The sequence below is a fragment of the Podarcis gaigeae genome (assembly GCF_964106915.1).
Source record: "Podarcis gaigeae genome assembly, chromosome: 10".
NCBI classification, from domain to species: domain Eukaryota; kingdom Metazoa; phylum Chordata; class Lepidosauria; order Squamata; family Lacertidae; genus Podarcis; species Podarcis gaigeae.
Genome location: NC_139686.1, coordinates 19,182,765 through 19,200,637, shown reverse-complemented (window position 1 = coordinate 19,200,637; position 17,873 = coordinate 19,182,765). Strand labels below are relative to the sequence as shown.

The following is a 17,873-nucleotide window of genomic DNA, read 5'->3' as shown; positions in this document are numbered from 1 at the left end:
TCCCTGCCTGTCAGTGTGTAGATAGTACCATGGTAGGGAACATCTAATGAAGCTGTACGTTGGGTGACAGACAAAACAAATTACCGTATTTTTCGCTCTATAACACGCACCCGACCATAACACGCACATAGTTTTTATACGAGGAAAATCCGTAGGCATGCCACCCATAGGCATTTCCTCCATAACACGCACAGACATTTCCCCTTACTTTCTAGGAGGAAAAAAGTGAGTGTTATGGTGCAAAAAATACGGTACTCATTCACAAAGCATGGAGTTAAACTATGCAACTGGCTCCCACGGGATGGCCACCAACGTGGAGCACTGGGACAATTTCATGGAGGAGAAGCTTATCAACAGCTACTAGCCTGGATGGCTATATTCCGCCTCCACAGTTGAAGGCAAAATGCTTCTAAATACCAGTTTCTGGAAACTGCAGAAAGCGACGGTGCTCTTGTATTTTGTTCCTGCTTGTGGGTTTCCCATAGGCATCTGGTTGGGCACTGTGAAAACAGGATGCTGAATCCAGCAAGCTCATCTCATGTTCTTAGGCAGAGCAATGGTTTAACACTTGGAGGGGAGATTCCCATGGTGTTGTGTACCTGGTACTTTTAATAGGAGATGCCAGCAGGGATTGGCCCTCAGACCTTCTTCATGAAAAGCACATGTTCTACCACTGCACTGTGTTCCTTCCCACATAAGAAGAGCTCTGTGGGACTGGCCCAAAGATCTACATTTTGTTTCCGACAGGAGCTGAATGGAAGCCTCTGGTGAGCTCTCAAGCAGGGTATGAAGGCAACCACTGTCCCTTGTTAATGGATTGTCTGTTTTGTGATGTTGGGGTGGAGCAGCTGGCTTGCGGCAACATCTTCAGCATTCTCCACATGACAGATATCAAGCAAGAAGTGGTCCTGTGTCGTGATGCACCAGGGCATTTATAAGACATTCTTTAGGAAGCATTGATCTCAATGATTCAATTCCTATTTCCATTTTAGATTCTAGGAACTTGCCGGGAGAATAGGCTGTTTATTGTCTGCAGCGGTAATTAGTTCCCTTGTCACACAGATCAGATGAAAATACAAACCTCAGACTTGGAGAGTTTGCTGAAATCGGGTGTGATGTAAAAGAGGATTCCCTCCTTGGCTCCTGGCAAGGTGACTCCACGAAAGAACAGGATAAAGAGCATGAAGTAAGGGTATGTGGCGGAGAAGTAGACAACCTACAGGCAAGAAGAACAGAGAGAAAGGTTTTGGAAGCTGTTGTTAAATGTTAAAATTGAATCTAGTTTACCCGCACCACACTCCAAAAAAAAGTATCTCAAAATTAGGATGGGGGAAGAAATATGCAGACATCAGAATCTAAAGCAGATTCAGTTGTTAGTAATTATGGGATGCAAACTGCCTGCTAACATACAGTGGCAGTTGAATATTTGACAGTATTCAATATGCAGTGTTCAGCATGTGATAATTCCTAACAGCTGACCTGCAGTAACAATAAGTATTTGACAACATCTGATATATAGCAATATTTGAATTTTCAGCATTTGAATTTAGCATGTCTCATGCTAAGAACTCAGAACTAGAATCCAACAACCCCTGGACAGGCACACACGCCCCATTTCTGCCTTAGCAATTTTAAAAGGTTAAATTTAGTCTCGAAACTACTCAGCTTGTTCAGTTTAGGGGAGTTGGGAAATGTTCCATCAAGAAACCCCTGCTCACGTTTGCTATTGTATTGTGTATTTAACTTAATTCTATCCAGTTTTAAGGTAAATGCAATAACGACAAATAAAAAATGCAAACTGCTTAGAGATTTTTTTTTTATTATATTAGGCATATATATATGAAAAGTAACCATTGTTAAAGCTGGGGCGGTGACTGGGGAGGGTTAGGGTCAAAACTGGATTGCGCTAACACCTATTTAAGGAAGAAACCTTCATTATAGGCACTCAGGCAAAATAAATAAAAATTAAAAAACCCTGGAGGATATTTCAGTTTCAAGATGAAGAAATGAATGCAGCAATCAAAGGTAGCATTGGACAGCACAATCAGCATGGAGTACCTTTCCAGTCCACTCAACACCTTTCCATATGGAGAAATAGACCAGAACCCAGGCCAACGCCAGAGTGCCAGCCAAAGGCCAGCGGATATTACCCGGTTCCCCCAAGCCTCCGGAGATCTGGTGCATATTTCTCCTGCAAGAAAACGGGGAGAAAATAAGAACAACTGAGATCCAGAGAGACTGAATGACTAGATTCTCCAGAGGCTGAGAGTCATTTTCAAAGGTGACTGATGTCCATTGGGGCTGGTGGGTAAGGCAGCTAATGGTAAATGAAGCCAGCTGTGGGTAGAGTCAGGGGCAACAGCAGGCTGAGCTAACCCAAGACAAACTGGCAAGCTTTCTTTTTAAGGGGAGAGGGAAAACAATTCAGTGGGTCTAGTTTCACATGTACCCACTCTGTCAGATGGGATGCCAAGAGGTATGAAAGGGAGAAAACGAACTGTCTGGGCAAAGGTGACAGCAGCCTTTAGGATTCATTTAGGGGGCCAATGAAAGACCTTTTTTTTCCTGGTCCAGAAGAGAGCAAGGGGAGCACAGAAAGACAACCTCTCAATCCCAGACAATGTTGGATGCTGCTGCTTAACTTAGTTCCATTTCAATCCAGTTTCAAGTCTGGTTTGGAGAAGCCAGTCTAGGGATCCCCTGGAAGGGGTGCTGGTTCTCTTTTGCCCTTCACTTAGCCAGTCAAGTAAAAGAAAAATCAAAGATGGAACTCCGTGCTATACAGGCAGTGCAATGGAGCAGATGACTCTGCCCTGAGCTTGTCCATTGCGGAGGTATGTTGGCAGGAAGCTTGCTGGTCCCCATCAACCCAAATTGAGGGAGGGGTAAAGCTGTGAGATCCATCCCACCTGCACTTGCTGGCCAGGGATGAGGAACAAGACCATGCCTTGCTCCTGGTGGGGGTTCCATCCTGCTCAGGCAGAGGTTAGCTCAGGACAACACCAAAGCAGAGGTTGGGGAGGTGAAGGAGAACACCAACCAAATATTAAGAACAACAATAATGTCTATATTCAGCGTTTTGATGCCCACCTCCTTTTTCGCAACACAAATACTGTGTTTAAATATGAGTAGTGTAAGGGCAGGTGCTGTAACCTTCCTCCACTTTGACTTCACCCCTGAAGGCGGACTCTCCCATTGTCTCCCAAGACAGACAGATGCCAACAACAACAACAACATAAGGATACTTCTACAGAAGGTGAATGAGAAAGTCCCACCACCCTTTTCATCCCTCCCTCCTTCCTTCTCACCCCAGCCCCTGCACTGATGAGATGACCCCAATGATGGCAAAACCTGACTTAGGCTGGGGACGTACTCCCAGAACTCCGTCACAGCGCTGGTCAGGTTGGTGGTGTCATTGAGGGAGTAGTTGGAAAAGCATTGGTCTGTGTTCCAGGCATTTCCACAGCTCTGCCATGGCAGGTCCTGAGTGGGGAAAGGTCAGCAGAGAGGGTGAAGGTCAGCTTCATCTGTTGACTTTCTGCCTGTGGTGCTGCTGTCAGGTGCACAGGAGGCATGAGGTTGTCAAAGGGTGGGCAACCCAATTTCCTGCCGCTTGTGCCAGCAGAATGGTTCAGGAGAAGGCAGCAAAAAGAGGCGCAAGAGATTCTCCTGTAATATAAGCTATTGTTCCATTGTAAAACTGTCACTACCCATTCTGGGCTCAGGAGAGGGCAAAGTCCCGATCTAAAGTTCTGTTTTGGAAATCCTCCAAAGCCCCGACAATGTAATCCGTACAAATGACTAGGCGGCATTTAAGTGACAAGAGCAGAAGTTGCAGGTGTCTGGTTTGCTCTGGGGACTATCGACATATGGCTCCGTAGTGGCTCAACAATTCAAATATTTTGGCAAGATGTTTCACCGGTGTTTGTGGAACACAGTCAAACAAAAGCCCTAAAGTGGACAGAAGCCCAAGATACACACACAGCCTCTTAGCAGCTGTGTGTCTAAATAAAGTGGAATCCCAGGGCGCAATAAGCACAGATGCTTTGAATGTCTATTGATTGCATGGAGAGTCATCTTTCAAAGGAGCCTTTTACGTTGATCAGAATGGCTTCACTGCCATGAAATGTGTTGTGGAGAAAGAACCCAACAAACCCTGCTCATCACCCCCCTGAAATACTTCAGAAATAAGGTGCTAGAAGTCAATATAGTTACTGTTTTGCTCTTTCCTGTTTTTTTATATGTGCCATATATTTAACTCAATGTACACTACAACTAAGACTTTTGTTCTTAACAGGTCTGTGACTGCATTACAGTGGTACCTCTGGTTACATACTTAATCCGTTCCGGAGGTCCGTTCTCAACCTGAAACTGTTCTTAACCTGAAGCACCACTTTAGCTAATGGGGCCTCCAGCTGCCACCGCACAGCCGGAGCACGATTTCTGTTCTCATTCTGAAGCAAAGTTCTTAACCCGAGGTACTATTTCTGGGTTAGCGGAGTCTGTAACCTGAAGCGTATGTAACCTGAAGCGTATTTAACTCGAGGTACCACTGTATAACATTTGCTCTATCAATTCCTTGTTCCAAACCAGAGAATGATAGCATGGCGAGTGAGGTGGTGGTTGTGGTCATACTCCCAGTATTCCCATCCACTTCACTCCTACCTTCTTGCACAGAGCCAATAAGCCTCTCCATGACCAAGAACCCCACATTACCAGGGTTCCAGATCAAGCCTCTCTGTCTGCCCCATTCCACACCACACTCATTTTCTCCAGGCAATGCCCTTCACTGCCCCAGCTTCCCACACACCCCTTGAATATTTTTGCCCATCTGGAATGCATCCTTCAACTCTGATAATGTCCCTTATAATGCCTGGGAGGAGGACAGAGAGCAATGCATGACTGTGGAATAACTAGTGCACTGTGCAAAGGTGGAATTTGCATACATTGCTCCATCCATGTGATTCACCAAAGAGAGGATGGCAGAAACTCACCACAGTGAAAGAGTTGAAGAGATAATACAGTGCCCAGGAAATAATGACAATGTAATAGATATTCAGCCAGAACGAGAGAACCACTGCAGCCAGCCCCACTCCTAAGAGACAAGAAATATAGTATATTGAGAAGCTGTCATGTCAAAGCTGACATGGGTAGGGTGTAGGGGTGGGCAAATCTGTCAATTCTGATTTATTTCAGTTTCTATTTTTCCTAGGCTCTACATTTCTACATCATGTTGTGATATTTTTTTAAAAAAAGTTTTCATGGAAATTTGTCAGCAAATCCCCCCTAACACATCCATTTTTGACAAAGCAGTTTCTCCTAATATAATGCGTGTTGACATTATTTTCACTAATGTATGCATTTTCACACACACTTTACCCCAGTATTTGGATTTTTGTACACATTATTCGGCTAGAGAACTGCATTGCAAAATTCAGAGCAGTGCAGATTTCAAAGGATGGCTGCATTTTGATTCACATATTGTGCTGGAAAGTGTAAATTATGTAGGTTTGCCTTAAAATATGAACTGAGTTAAATTTCTCTTCTCTCCCCCTTGTAGGGTGGTAGTGAAGAGAGCAATGGATGGCAGTGACCTGGAAGACTTGACACTGAGTTGTTGAACAGTGTCAGTTCAGGATTTTTTGTCAAAGCATAGGTGGCAGCAAATGATTAAAGGTACAAACAAAAGCCAGAGCCAACAAGAAGCAAGCCAAATAATTTGGTCCCCATCTTCCTCCGTGTTGAGTTCGATGAGAGCAACATCAAGTCCCTAGAAGAGGACGCTGATAGCCAGCCTTGCCAGCCCCTGGACTGGTCGTCTTTGGACTGGTCATTGGTAAGAAGGCAGGCAGGCAGGGGTTGGTGGATCAGTGCCCTATTTGTCCTAATGCACAGGTCTATTTGTCCTAATGCATTGGCTCTTTCTGCCAGAGCCAATATGTGCAGTGGCTTTCAGGGTCTTAAAGTCTGCTGCCTCATAGGGATGCAACAAGCTGTTTGTAGTGCCCCTCGCCCAATGTTCACATCTACTGCAACTCTGTGGGGAAGGTCTGTGGCTCAGTGTATGGCAACTGCTTTGCATGCAGAAGGTCCTCGATTCAATCGCCATCATTTTCAGGTGGGTAGTCTCACCTTAGCTAGATGGGCCGATTGCCTGACAAAGCAGTTTCTGATATTCCTGTGGCCTGTTTATTTTGCATCAATGTCATGACCTCACCGTACCTTTAAACATGGGCGCAAGTTTCCATACTCCAAGTCCACCGACGGAGGTGTATTGCCCAAGAGCTGTCTCCAGCAGGAAAAGCGGAATCCCAGCAAACACCAATGTCAGAAAATAGGGAATCAGGAAGGCACCTTGGAGGAAAAAGTGGAAAACATCTCACTGCATCTGCTTTATTATGGCTGGTAAACCATGTGTGCATCAAGACCTGCAAAAAAAAAACTTGGTAGAAATATATATATATATATAACCCATTGTTGTGCTTCATTCCCTTTGGGGTAATCTGTCAGTGATGGTCACAGCCAGAGCTAAAAATGAGTAGGGTCACAGGTTTCCCCATCATTAGTTTATAATCTCTGGATGCACTATTAGCAGTAGAAGCTGGTACCCATAAGGGCTAGGAGGGTGGAAGGCAGGGAGGACAACAGTAGGTGGAGCCAGAGCCCATGAAAGACTAAGCCAACTAATTTTGTTCCCACCATCCTCCCTTCTGAGTTCTACAAGGGAAACATGGAAAGTAGAGGAAAATAGCACACAGTACAACCCTCTGGACTAGTTGTAAGTAAGAAGGCAGGCAGGTTGGGGGCGGGTGGGACAGAGCCCCATTTGCCCCCCCAATGAACTAACCTCCACTGACTGTTAAAGGTAAAGGTAAAGGGACCCCTGAACATTAGGTCTAGTCACAGACGACTCTGGGGTTGCGGCACTCATGCTGCTTTATTGGCCGAGGGAGCCGGCATACAGCTTCCGGGTCATGGGGCCAGCATGACTAAGCTGCTTCTGGCGAACCAGAGCAGCGCATGGAAACGCTGTTTACCTTCCCGCTGGAGCGGTACCTATTTATCTACTTGCACTTTGCCGTGCTTTCGAACTGCTAGGTTGGCAGGAGCAGGGACCAAGCAACGGGAGCTCACCCTGTCGCAGGGATTCGAACCACTGACCTTCTGATCAGCAAGTCCTAGGCTCTGTGGTTTAACTCACAGCGCCACCCGCGTCCCTTTTCCACTGACTGTTAGTTGTTCTTACATATATTGGCAGGATCATTGGCCAGTATGATAACATCTTCTTATTTTGCTTAATTGCTTACAAGTTCTCTAACAATTTTCTTCCTCACTAGAGCCTTTTACACCACAGCTGAAACTTGCCTTTCCCTCCTCTATCAGCTGGAAGCAGAATGAAAGGTGTAGCTCTGTTCTGGCACCAGCCACAAACATGGACAAGCTCTTGCTGTGATTTTGATCCAAAATGAAGTCTCATTAAACAAAGATACCTTCCAATAGTAATTAAAAGTTTTCTGCTTCCTGTTGAGTGTGGCAGTGGAATTATTTGCAAATAACCCATTAATTGCCCCTTCAATAGCTTTTCTGAATTTCCCCTTTATGTCACCTCCTGTTCCCTAGAAGGTGGTTTGGTTGCTTAATTCCTCTCTTTTTCTTTTAGTGAAATAGCTCTATTTTGCTATATTAAAAGGGGGGGAAAGGGGAGAATGAGAGGAGACATAAATTGACATTAAGGGACGGCAAAAGGTGAAAAATCCATAAGTATTATTCACATTTTCTGATTTCTTCCTTCTATATTCGCCTCTCTCTGTTCATTTCAACTATATGGTGCTCTCTTAACTTAATATTTCAGGCATCTAAACAGTATAAAATCATTTTATCTTTGGTTTAAGAAAATATTTGTTGTCCAGTGATGACCAAAGGATTATTCTTATGTATATATAACCTTCCCTAAATATAAGTATACACAAGAGATCATCATCATCATTAAAATTGACTCCATCCCCTGACTTTGATATTAATAAGAATGCTATAAAATCTTCACTGTTAGGTGACAGAGTCAGTTCATAGCTGTAAAGTGTTTAACAAGGCTGTAAATGTAATAAAATCCTCCTGCAAGACAAATACTCTGTTATTAACTGCAGTCCCTGAATGCTCCCTCCAAAATTCACTCCTGCTACTTCCCACCTCTTTCAATTTTTCTTATTAGCTTTACAGCAGTGGGTGGGACAGAGACATCCCAGGAAGCTTATGGAAACTTCTCTGGTTTTTGCTTCTTCTCCTTTGGAAAAGGAAAGTGGATAAATGTCTAACAGGTATTATTAATTTAGGTCACTTCCAAATGACCTCTTTATGGAGCATTCATCCTGTTTTATTTGCGGTCAGGTTAGATGATGTTGCACCAAGCAAGTGTTCTCTTTCACTTTTCAGGGCATTTCTCCAGGGGGGAGATTTCTGAGGGAAGCACGTTCCTTGCACAAAAGCTCCAAATCAGTTCCCATTATGCCACTTGAATTTGCCAGTATATGATTGGTTGCCCTCCTTAAAATGTGACAGTCTTGAATTGCCCTTCGTTTATAATTTACATCTTGATGGAAGGTTTTGTATGCCTGGAAATTCCTTCTGATTTGATTCTTTTTTTATTATCTTACCCTGTTTGGCTAGAAATGGAGGGCTCTGTGTGCCTAGCATAACAAAGATTCCAGTATGAAACTGGCCATTGGAAGCGCCGAGGTAAGAAATTAGATCTGCAGCCGTTAATGCAAATGGTAACACAAATAATGATTCCTAATTAATACAGCGATGACTGCCAGTCTGGCTCTACTTATTGAGAAGAATATAAAAAAGGCAGACAGGGGGGGGGGTGTTGCAACATTGTCTTTCCATTTCCATAGCACTATTTGCAAGTTGTGAACAAAGCTATCCAGATTCTCGGGAACTTCACATTGTTTGCAAAAATATGGCCATGTCCACCTTTTGAAATTTCAATCTTTTCTGTTAACTGGAAGTTCAACTGGCCTGTTTTTGCACAACGGCCTTTATTCCCACTTAAAGATCCTTCTTTCAGCCTTGTACCTGCATTTTCTACCCAGATTGCTTTGGTAAAAAGAAATCTAGAGGGGGAAATTGTAGTAAAACAGAGGTTGTAGTAGATAAGAGTATTGGAGCTGGACCAGAAAGAACTGGATTCAAATTGCTGCCCCTCTCTCTGGAAAGCCTAAGGGAGGCACCATAGTATTTGAACACAGAAGCAGGTCCCAGGATTAATCCCAGACATGTCCAATTGAAAAGATCAGATAGCAGGAGATAGAAGCCTCTGCCTGAGACCCTGGAGAGTCTCTGCCAGTCAGAGTATGCAGTACTAGACTAGCTGAACAAATTAGCCTCACCTGACTTAAGGAAGCTTCCTATGTTCCTATCACAGGGTAGTTCAGTTTATACAAGATGCACCAGTTTCCCTGCTGATTTTTTGCTTTCACACAGCCATTAAACTTACCAGAGAAGCAAAACAGCCATCTTTCAATGACAGCCGACTACATAGATTCAACATAGTTCTTCTGTTGGAATGCTACTCTTGGACTTGATAATTTTATGCATTTTAAAGTTTTTTTAAAAAATATTTTTGTAAGTACCTTATGAATTTTGTCAAGTAAGCAAGATAAACACTTCTCAGAAATCATAATTCCAGTAAGAGAAGCTGTGTAGCTTCCTTATAGAAACTCTAAATCACACTCACAGCACATTGCTCAGATTTACGGCAAATCCCTCTCCATACTTGCGCATTAGCTTGTGGTAGATAAAACACTTTAAAGCCAATTTGATCAACTGCTTCAGACATGACAAGAAAACTCATGACTGCTGCAGTGTTTTCTTCTGCGCAATCACAAAAGGGAAGGGAAAGGGATGCCCTCTAGGTCGGGAATGGCTCTAGGCTGGCTAGTTATGCCATCAACCAGAAAGAACACAAAGGAAGGTGCTGAGTTGCATATGTTAATTTTGCATGTGTAGATGCAAATTCATAAATACTCAATACAGCTTGAATCAAAGCACAAAACATTTGCCATAGTAGTGAAGAAGGTGAGCAGGTGACCTGTGCCTGCTGTCTAGCTGCTAACTGTTGACGGGCAACTTCAAGGCCCCTGTCTCCTCTCCCTTCTGATGGTTCTTTAAAATGGACCATCCTACAGAGGACACCTTCAAGCAGAGGGCTGTCCTCTGTAAAGGAGGACACATGGCCACTGAATGCTGGCAACCCTAATTGGAACCGATTTAGTAACAGATGGAGAGGCAATGATATAATTAAAGTAAGTAGGCAAATGACATTAAGAAAAATTAGGAGCAATAGAGCCTGGAACTGAGGAGATGGGTTCTTTTTCTACAAGAGCAACCACAGAGCCTTGCTTGAGATTTTCAGTTGGGTGTTGGCTTGATTGCACTTTGGAAGCCTTTTGTGCCCTTTTAAGACTGCAAGCCCCTGCACACCTCTTTGGAGGCAGATCTCGTTGTCAGTGAGAGAGACTCACTTCTGAGTAAACATATCTAGGCAAGGCCAGCTCACTTATGAGGCAAGGTGAGGTGACTGCCTTAGGCAGCAGAATGCACAGGGGCAGCAGATCCATCCTCTAAGGCAGCGGTTCTCAACCTGTGGGTCCCCAGATGATGTTGGACTACAACTCCCATCATCCCTAGCTAGCAAGCCCAGAGCTCAGGGATGATGGGAGTTGTAGTCCAACAACATCTGGGGACCCACAGGTTGAGAACTGCTGCTCTGAGGAATGCATTACTTGCTGCTGCCACTGCTGTGGTGACAGCAACAGCTGCAGTGCACTCCTTGGAGGCAAGATCTTCCATCTCCTCAGCAGCAAGAGCTATCCCTACAGCAGCCTCTCAGTGAATAGGAGGTGTTGCTGGTCCCCTCCTAAGGAAGAAATGAGAGGGGTTGCCCTTTGGGGTCTCCTCTGCACTCCCTGGCATGATTCAGAGTGCCCACACCTCCACAGTGGCCTTTGATTGCCACTTCAGCTGTTGGGTAAGTTTAATTTGATTCCCCACCTTTCAAAGTGTTGGTGTTGACCTTTGAAGCCATACACAGCCTCGGCCCTGTATACCTGAAGGAGCATCTCCACCCCCATCATTCTGCCTCACTGCGAGAACCAAAGATACAGGGAACCAGGCAGAGAGCCTTCTCTGTAGTGGCACCCGCCCTGTGGAACACCCTCCCATCAGATGTCAAAGAGATAAACAACTACCTGACATTTAGAAGACATCTTAATGTATTTTTAATCTTTGTTGGAAGCCGTCCAGATGGGCGAGGTACAAATTATTATTATTATTATTATTATTATTATTATTATTATTATTATTAATTCTTCCCAACATCGATCTTCATTCCACACCAGTTCCTGATGCTGATCTTCACTCACCCCTTCTTCCATGACTGGAATAGGAAGGCATTTTGTGGTTTGCCTCAGGTGCCAACATGTCTTGGGCCAGCCCTGCATCTAGGATTGGTCTGTAAACATTCTGAAACCACGAGAGAGCATGAGGCCTAGGAACATAGGGAGCAGCTCATCACCTCCACCTTCTATCAACCGTCAAGTGAAAATATATAATTGAATAATAAATTACAGTAGGATTATATCCTGAAATGTGGGATAGAAATGATCGTAATGAGTAAACAAAGTCTTGATCAGGTCAATCTCACCTCCTCCATTCTTGCCACAGAGATATGGGAAACGCCAAACATTGCCTAAGCCAATGGCATATCCTATGCAGGAGAGCAGGAAGTCGAATTTGCCTTTCCAAGATCCTCTGTCCGGGACCTCCTTTTTCTTCTTGCTGGCGTATTTGCTTTCTGAGTCAATGGGCTCCTCCGACTCCTCTAGGGCAGCTTCCTTCATCTCAGAAGGCGAGTTCAGCTCCACGGACGTGGTGTCGATCTTTCCCATTTCTGCTTACATTTACGTCATGGAGGAAGGGGAGGGGAGACCCTCAGAAGATCAAGACGGTTGGATCACAGTGGGCAAATTCCTCAGTGGTACCTGAAAAGTATAAGAGAAGTTATCTTTGGCAGCCGGTCAACAAGAGGGTTAAGACTTCTTGAGGAATGTTGTACGTAAAAGACAAAGTGTTTAAAACAATTGCCGGGCTTTGAACTGGATGCAAATGTGTGTGTGTGAATACCAGCTACTGGGAATTGCAGAAGGGGGAGAGTGCTTTGGTGCATGGGCGTAGTTAGCTGCTCCAGCACCCGAAGTGGGGGGAGCGGGCCGAGCTCTGCAATGGGAAGCCGTGGTGATCCACGCTCTGCCCAGGGTGGGGGGCGCCGTGGTGATCCGCCTAGGAAGGCACTGTGGCGAGCTGCCCATGGAGCCTGCCTGGTGGATGCAAGCCCCACACTGCCGTTTCGGGCAGCGCGGGGCCCCGAGCAACTGTGTCACTCCCAGGAGAGATGCGTGGCTCAGGTGTGCTCCAGGCCAGGCCACCCCCCCATGGTGTGCCATTTTGTCACTTCCTCAGGGATGATACCCAGGGCAGGCCGCATCCCCTGCACCCCCCCTTCCTACGCCCCTACTCTTGTGCTTGGGTCCTGTTTGCTGGTTTCCCACTTAAGCCAATATTGGGGGTGTGTGTTGCAGAATGTCAAAACAATTCTGCAATGGATTGCAAATAAGGAAGGCTCCCCCCAAGGTGACCCTGTTGCTGTGGTTTAGGGCATAAAGTGACTGTCAAAGAGGTAAGATTATTTCTAACATACACATACCTTCCACCAAAGGTAACCAAGGGCCATTGGGTGAACACACTGCTACATTTGAGGAAACTCTTGTTTTTTACTATTATTATTTTCACTTACACAATTTTGATATGGCAGACTAGAGAAGCACCATATTAGTTGAAAGAAACCAACTTGCTTAAGAACACCAAAGGAAATCACGGTCAAAGAATCTCCTCCCAAAAAAATACCCTGCGTCACATATGATTTATAGCAGGAGCTCTAGGCCCACAGCCCTGAAACCATTTACCAAGCCAGTAAATTTCATTTAAATCTACGCCCAAGGTAATGACTCAGTAAATCTTCCAATATGTTTCTCCCCTAGCTGCCTGACTGGGTTGAAATAAGATTGCCATTTATTGGGGTTAGATGAAGACAACCTGATGAATGGTCAAACACTGTGCTGCCAGCCCCGCTGAGCAAGAAGAGCTAGTAATAGCCCATCATGTCTCAGAAATACCTTCCTCTCTACATCTAGTGACAAATACTTTCTCAAAACTTTTCTCTTATTAACTGAGAGCAGCTCACCTATCCAAACTGGGTCAAGAGTAGGGATGTAAGAAGGCATCATTTTCTGTTCTGCCCTCTAGTCATTCCATGCAGCTCTGTTTCCGTTCTGCTGCAGTTGGTCTTCCACCCAAAACGACGCTATCCATCACACTGCCTTCCTTATGGTGAAATTCCATAACGTATGTGTCAGGGGCTCAGGAGCAGAGGCACAGGAGAGGGAGGAAATGGAGAGCGAGGGGGAGGAATCCGAGGGGAGCGTAGGCGGTGACAGTGGTCAGAGGGATTCCATGAGCCTCTCCAGCGAATCGGAAGATTCACAGAAGGGAGCGCTGATGGCCAGGGCAAGGGGGGTGCCAAGGGGGAGACCCCAGAAGGAAGGGGCCAGTGGGGACTCCCAGAGCAGCAGTTGGAAATCAGGACCAGCTTCCCCACCAGAGCGCAGTGGGGGGGAGGAGTCCCAGGCATCGGGACCAGTGTTCTCACCACCAGCGAGAGGAGATGAGTCAGGATTGACCACGCCTCCATCGGAGAGCGGGGAAATGGTCAAGAGGAAAGTTACCGGCTGGGCGCGCGCGCCAAGTTCAAATGTACAGGCGAGCGGCACAGCAGGTAGCCCGGATAGGGAGCCAGGTCCTAAAGCCCGCCGGAAGGAGGGGCAAGACTCAGGGGGGTCAGCGTCAGAAGAGTCCAGAAAGGAGGAAACCCCAGGGGGCAGAAGGACCCAGAGGAGGAAAGAACAACGGAAGAGGTGGAGTAAGGCTAGAGTCTTAAACTGGTGTCTAGGAGGCGGAGACTCAGATGGAGCTTCGCCGGTCTAGGTTCTAAGACGTAGAGTTGCACGCTGCGGTTTGGAAATGGAAACTAATCTTCAATAAAGACTTTTATACGTTATTACTGACTAGCGTTGGTCCTCTGTGAGCTGGGACCTAGAGGCAACTCTGACAGTATGCAATTAACTGGGCAAGTTACATTGACATTATGTTATCCCATCCCCTTAATTTCATTTTTCAATAGGTTTGTATTGTTTTATCAGTTGTTGTTTGCTATGTAGTCCAATTTTTCCCATTTGTGGACTGAAAGCAGCAGCAATGGCAAATAGCAATTGTGTTTGCTGGACTGATTCCTGTTCCAGATGTGAGACAAGTAAGCAAACATCCCACTGGAGCTGACACAGTTCCTGCTATCACAGGGGGCATCTAGTGGCGCTGCTACAGCCACCAGCCTCCCTCACATGAGAACTCATGGGCCCATCTGGCTGAAATGGCACTGTAACCATTCCATTACAGTCCTACTGTTACCAGGTAAGCCTACTTGTATGTGGGGGGCAGGGACATGGTTGGTGACTGCATCAGTATCACTGCTAGGCTCCCTCCAAGTTGTGGTAGATGCTAAGGGGGTGTCCAGTTGGTTCTTGGGGGATCACTTAGGGCTGCTTGCCCAGGTTCGCTAAAAAAATACGGCGCTGGTCCTGATTTTGCTCCTCACTGTTATTCAGAAGAGTGTGCTCACTTTCCTATCTCAGTGTGAACAGCAGAGGAATTAATGAGTGCTTATTAAATTGAAGCATTCATGAGAATTCCTCTTCTTTACTATGAGCTGAATAATTTAACTCACATTTTAGCTTTTATGCAACATAATGGGAATGCACGTTTTGCCTCTTCCAACAATGATCTTTAATGGCTTATCTGTTTCAGAAAAGCTGCTGTTCATTGCATGAAAGTCTTAATAGTATTTTTATTATTATTATTTCTTCTCTGCTTGTTTACATTGGGCAAACATTATCCCAGCAAATATGACTGCCAATGCTTTTCATCTCAGCAGCATGATGTGTTTAATTTGCTGGACATAAGGAGGTACTCCAATTTGGTCTTTGAAATCAAAAGCTAACAAACCTTACAGTACGCTAAGCCTTGCATGGGAGGGCTTTCGCCACCGGTTTCTCAAGCCTACCCTGCAAGTGTCCTGATTTTCCAGGGACAGTCCTGAAATAATAATAATAATAATAATAATAATAATAATAATAATAATAAATTATTTATATCCCACCCTCCCCAGCTGAAGCCGGGCTCAGAGCAGCTAACAACAGTAAAATACTACAGCAGTCTAAAATAAATTCATTATAAAATCAGTTCAAATTAAATTAATGGCAACCATTGGGCTAGAGAACCATTGGGTTCGCGTCTCCGCTCCTCCACATGCAGCTGCTGGGTGACCTTGGGCCAGTCACACTTCTGTGAAGTCTCTCAGCCCCACTCACCTCACAGAGTGTTTGTTGTGGGGGAGGAAGGGAAAGGAGAATGTTAGCCGCTTTGAGACTCCTGAAGGGGAGTGAAAGGCGGGATATCAAATCCAAACTCCTCTTCTTCTTCTTCTTCTTCTTCTTCTTCTTCTTCTTCTTCTTCTTCTTCTTGAGTTCTGTGAGGATTACCAAAGGCTGTGCCTTGACCAAAGGCCTGGTGGAACAGCTCCGTCTTGCAGGCCCTGTGGAAAGATATCAAGTCCTGCAGGGCCCTAGTCTCTTGTGACAGAGCGTTCCACCAGATCAGAGCCACAGCTGAAAAAGCCCTGGCTCTGGTTGAAGCCAGCCTAACCTCCCTGTGGCCCGGGACCTCCAAGATGTTTTTGTTTGATGACCGTAAGGTCCTCCATGGGACATACCAGGAGAGGCGGTCCTGTAGGTATGAGGGTCCTAGGCCGTATAGTGCTTTGAAGATTAAAACCAGCACCTTAAACCTGATCCTGTACTCCACCAGGGCCCAGTACAGCTGGTATAGCACTGGGTGAATGTAATCCCGCAGCGAGGACCCCTGTAAGGAGTCTCGCCATGGCATTCTGCACAGCTGCTGCTTTGATCCTGGAATGTCCCTATTTCCTCTGCCAGTGCCAGTGCCAAGCTTGGGGAGGAGAGTGAACTGGCACTTGCCCTGAGTGGTGGCCGCGGTTATGAGAGAGCATCCCATTGCCTCTCCATGGCTGTCACTGCTGGCCTCCTCCCTTGGATGGCTCGTGGGGCTGCTGAAGAGCAGGTGAGGGCGAGAGGCTGCCATTGCCAAGACCCGACCCCCTGTGGTGTGCTGGCTCTGAGGGGCAGGGCCACCCTGGGTGGGGAGAAAGGGGGAGTAAAGTGGAGAGCAAGGAGTCTTGATTTTAATATTTTTTAAAAAGAATGCTTTGTGTGTCTCTGTCTAATGTTACGCCTTTCTAAAATTTAGCTATTGGTGTGTCCTTTTGTAAATCTACCAAAGTATATATTTTATTTTTTAAAAATGGGATCAAGGGGTTTTCTCAGGACGGTGGAGAGTGTGTCCCATTGGTGTTGTGGTGATGGCACTCTCCCTTCTTCTGATAGGAAATGCTCTGTGAAGGGGGGAGGGACAAAAATGGGAGGTCAATGAGGGTCAGTGGGAGGAGGCATGAGAAATGTCGCTATTTTCATCTGAGGAATGTTGGAAGGTATCCTGAAGCATTCTACCTGCTGAAGGCTGACAAACAGCACTGCTTGAACATGAAAGGTCAGGCTGGATGTATACCTGAGAAGCTATTGTGTACAACAGAAACGTATACACCAGGGATGGGGAACGAGGGAGCCAAACATTTGATCCTGGGAACCCACACCAGGTCTTGCTCCCTCACTGGTCTAGCTCTGAACCTCCTTGAGTGTTTTTGCTAGGCTGGAATGGATGTTTACCTTGGTGCAGGATAGAGCAGGGCTTTCCCCCAAAGATTCCTGGGAAATGGAGTTCATTCAGGGTGCTGTGAGTTGCTAGGAGAACCCTATTCCCCTTACAGAGCTACAGTTTTCAGAGTGATTTCACTATTGATTGCCCCTTCCCAGGAAAATCTGGGAAATGGAGGTCTGTGAAGGGAATAGGATGTCCTAACAGCTCTCTGAAGTGCAAGCTGGATTTAGAAGAGGCAGAGGATGGACTGCAAGAAGATCAAACCTCTCCATTCTTAAGGAAATCAGCCCTGAGTGCTCACTGGTAGGACAGATCCTGAAGCTGAGGCTCCAAGACTTTGGTCACCTCATGAGAAGAGAAGACTCCCTGGAAAAGACCCTGATGTTGGGAAAGATGGAGGGCACAAGGAGAAGGGGATGACAGAGGACGAGATGGTTGGATAGTGTTGTCGAAGCTACCAGCATGAGTTTGACCAAACTGTGGGAGGCAGTGGAACACAGGAGTGCCTGGCGTGCTCTGGTCCGTGGGGTCACGAAGAGTCGGACACGACTAAACGACAACAACAACAACAGCTCTCTGAACCCTTAACAAACTACAGCTCCCAGGGTTCTTTGCCAAAACCCACAGCTGCTTAAAGTGGTATGATACTGTTTTAAATTTTTAGTGCAGGTGGGGCCTAAAATGCATCCAAGAGCCATTCAGAAGATTTTTTTTTAAATGTCCTTTGAATAAAATAATGCTAATAATATCAAAGGCTCCTGAAACAGAAGAGATCAAAACATGTTTTTTCCGCCTCTCTCTCCAAAGAGAAAACATAATCACCATGTCTGTGGGGGCTTTATTAGCTGGTCGCAATTCTACGCAAGTCATAATGGCCCCAGGCAAGTTGGCTGTCATTAAAATGGTGGGGA

At 45.7% G+C, this 17,873-nt stretch overlaps 2 protein-coding genes across 2 annotated transcripts in view; both read right to left on the bottom strand.

Moving 5' to 3' along the window:
• The window catches only part of LOC310826043 (sodium- and chloride-dependent GABA transporter 1-like), a 51,143-nt gene that overhangs the window by 25,409 nt on the left and 7,861 nt on the right, over nt 1–17,873 (bottom strand). Inside the window, exons 2-7 of the mRNA XM_083700514.1 lie at nt 11,705–12,041; nt 6,223–6,354; nt 4,995–5,095; nt 3,374–3,483; nt 2,059–2,191; nt 1,082–1,216 (exon numbers count right to left, since the gene is read on the bottom strand). Of these exons, the coding sequence (XP_083556640.1) occupies nt 1,082–1,216; nt 2,059–2,191; nt 3,374–3,483; nt 4,995–5,095; nt 6,223–6,354; nt 11,705–11,948 (855 nt within the window). The 5' untranslated portion in view covers nt 11,949–12,041. The remainder of the gene's footprint in view (nt 1–1,081; nt 1,217–2,058; nt 2,192–3,373; nt 3,484–4,994; nt 5,096–6,222; nt 6,355–11,704; nt 12,042–17,873) is intronic.
• The window catches only part of SLC6A12 (solute carrier family 6 member 12), an 89,683-nt gene continuing 72,828 nt past the window's right edge, over nt 1,019–17,873 (bottom strand). The window contains exon 17 of the mRNA XM_083700435.1: nt 1,019–1,030. The gene's annotated coding sequence lies outside the window, so the exon portion shown is untranslated. The remainder of the gene's footprint in view (nt 1,031–17,873) is intronic.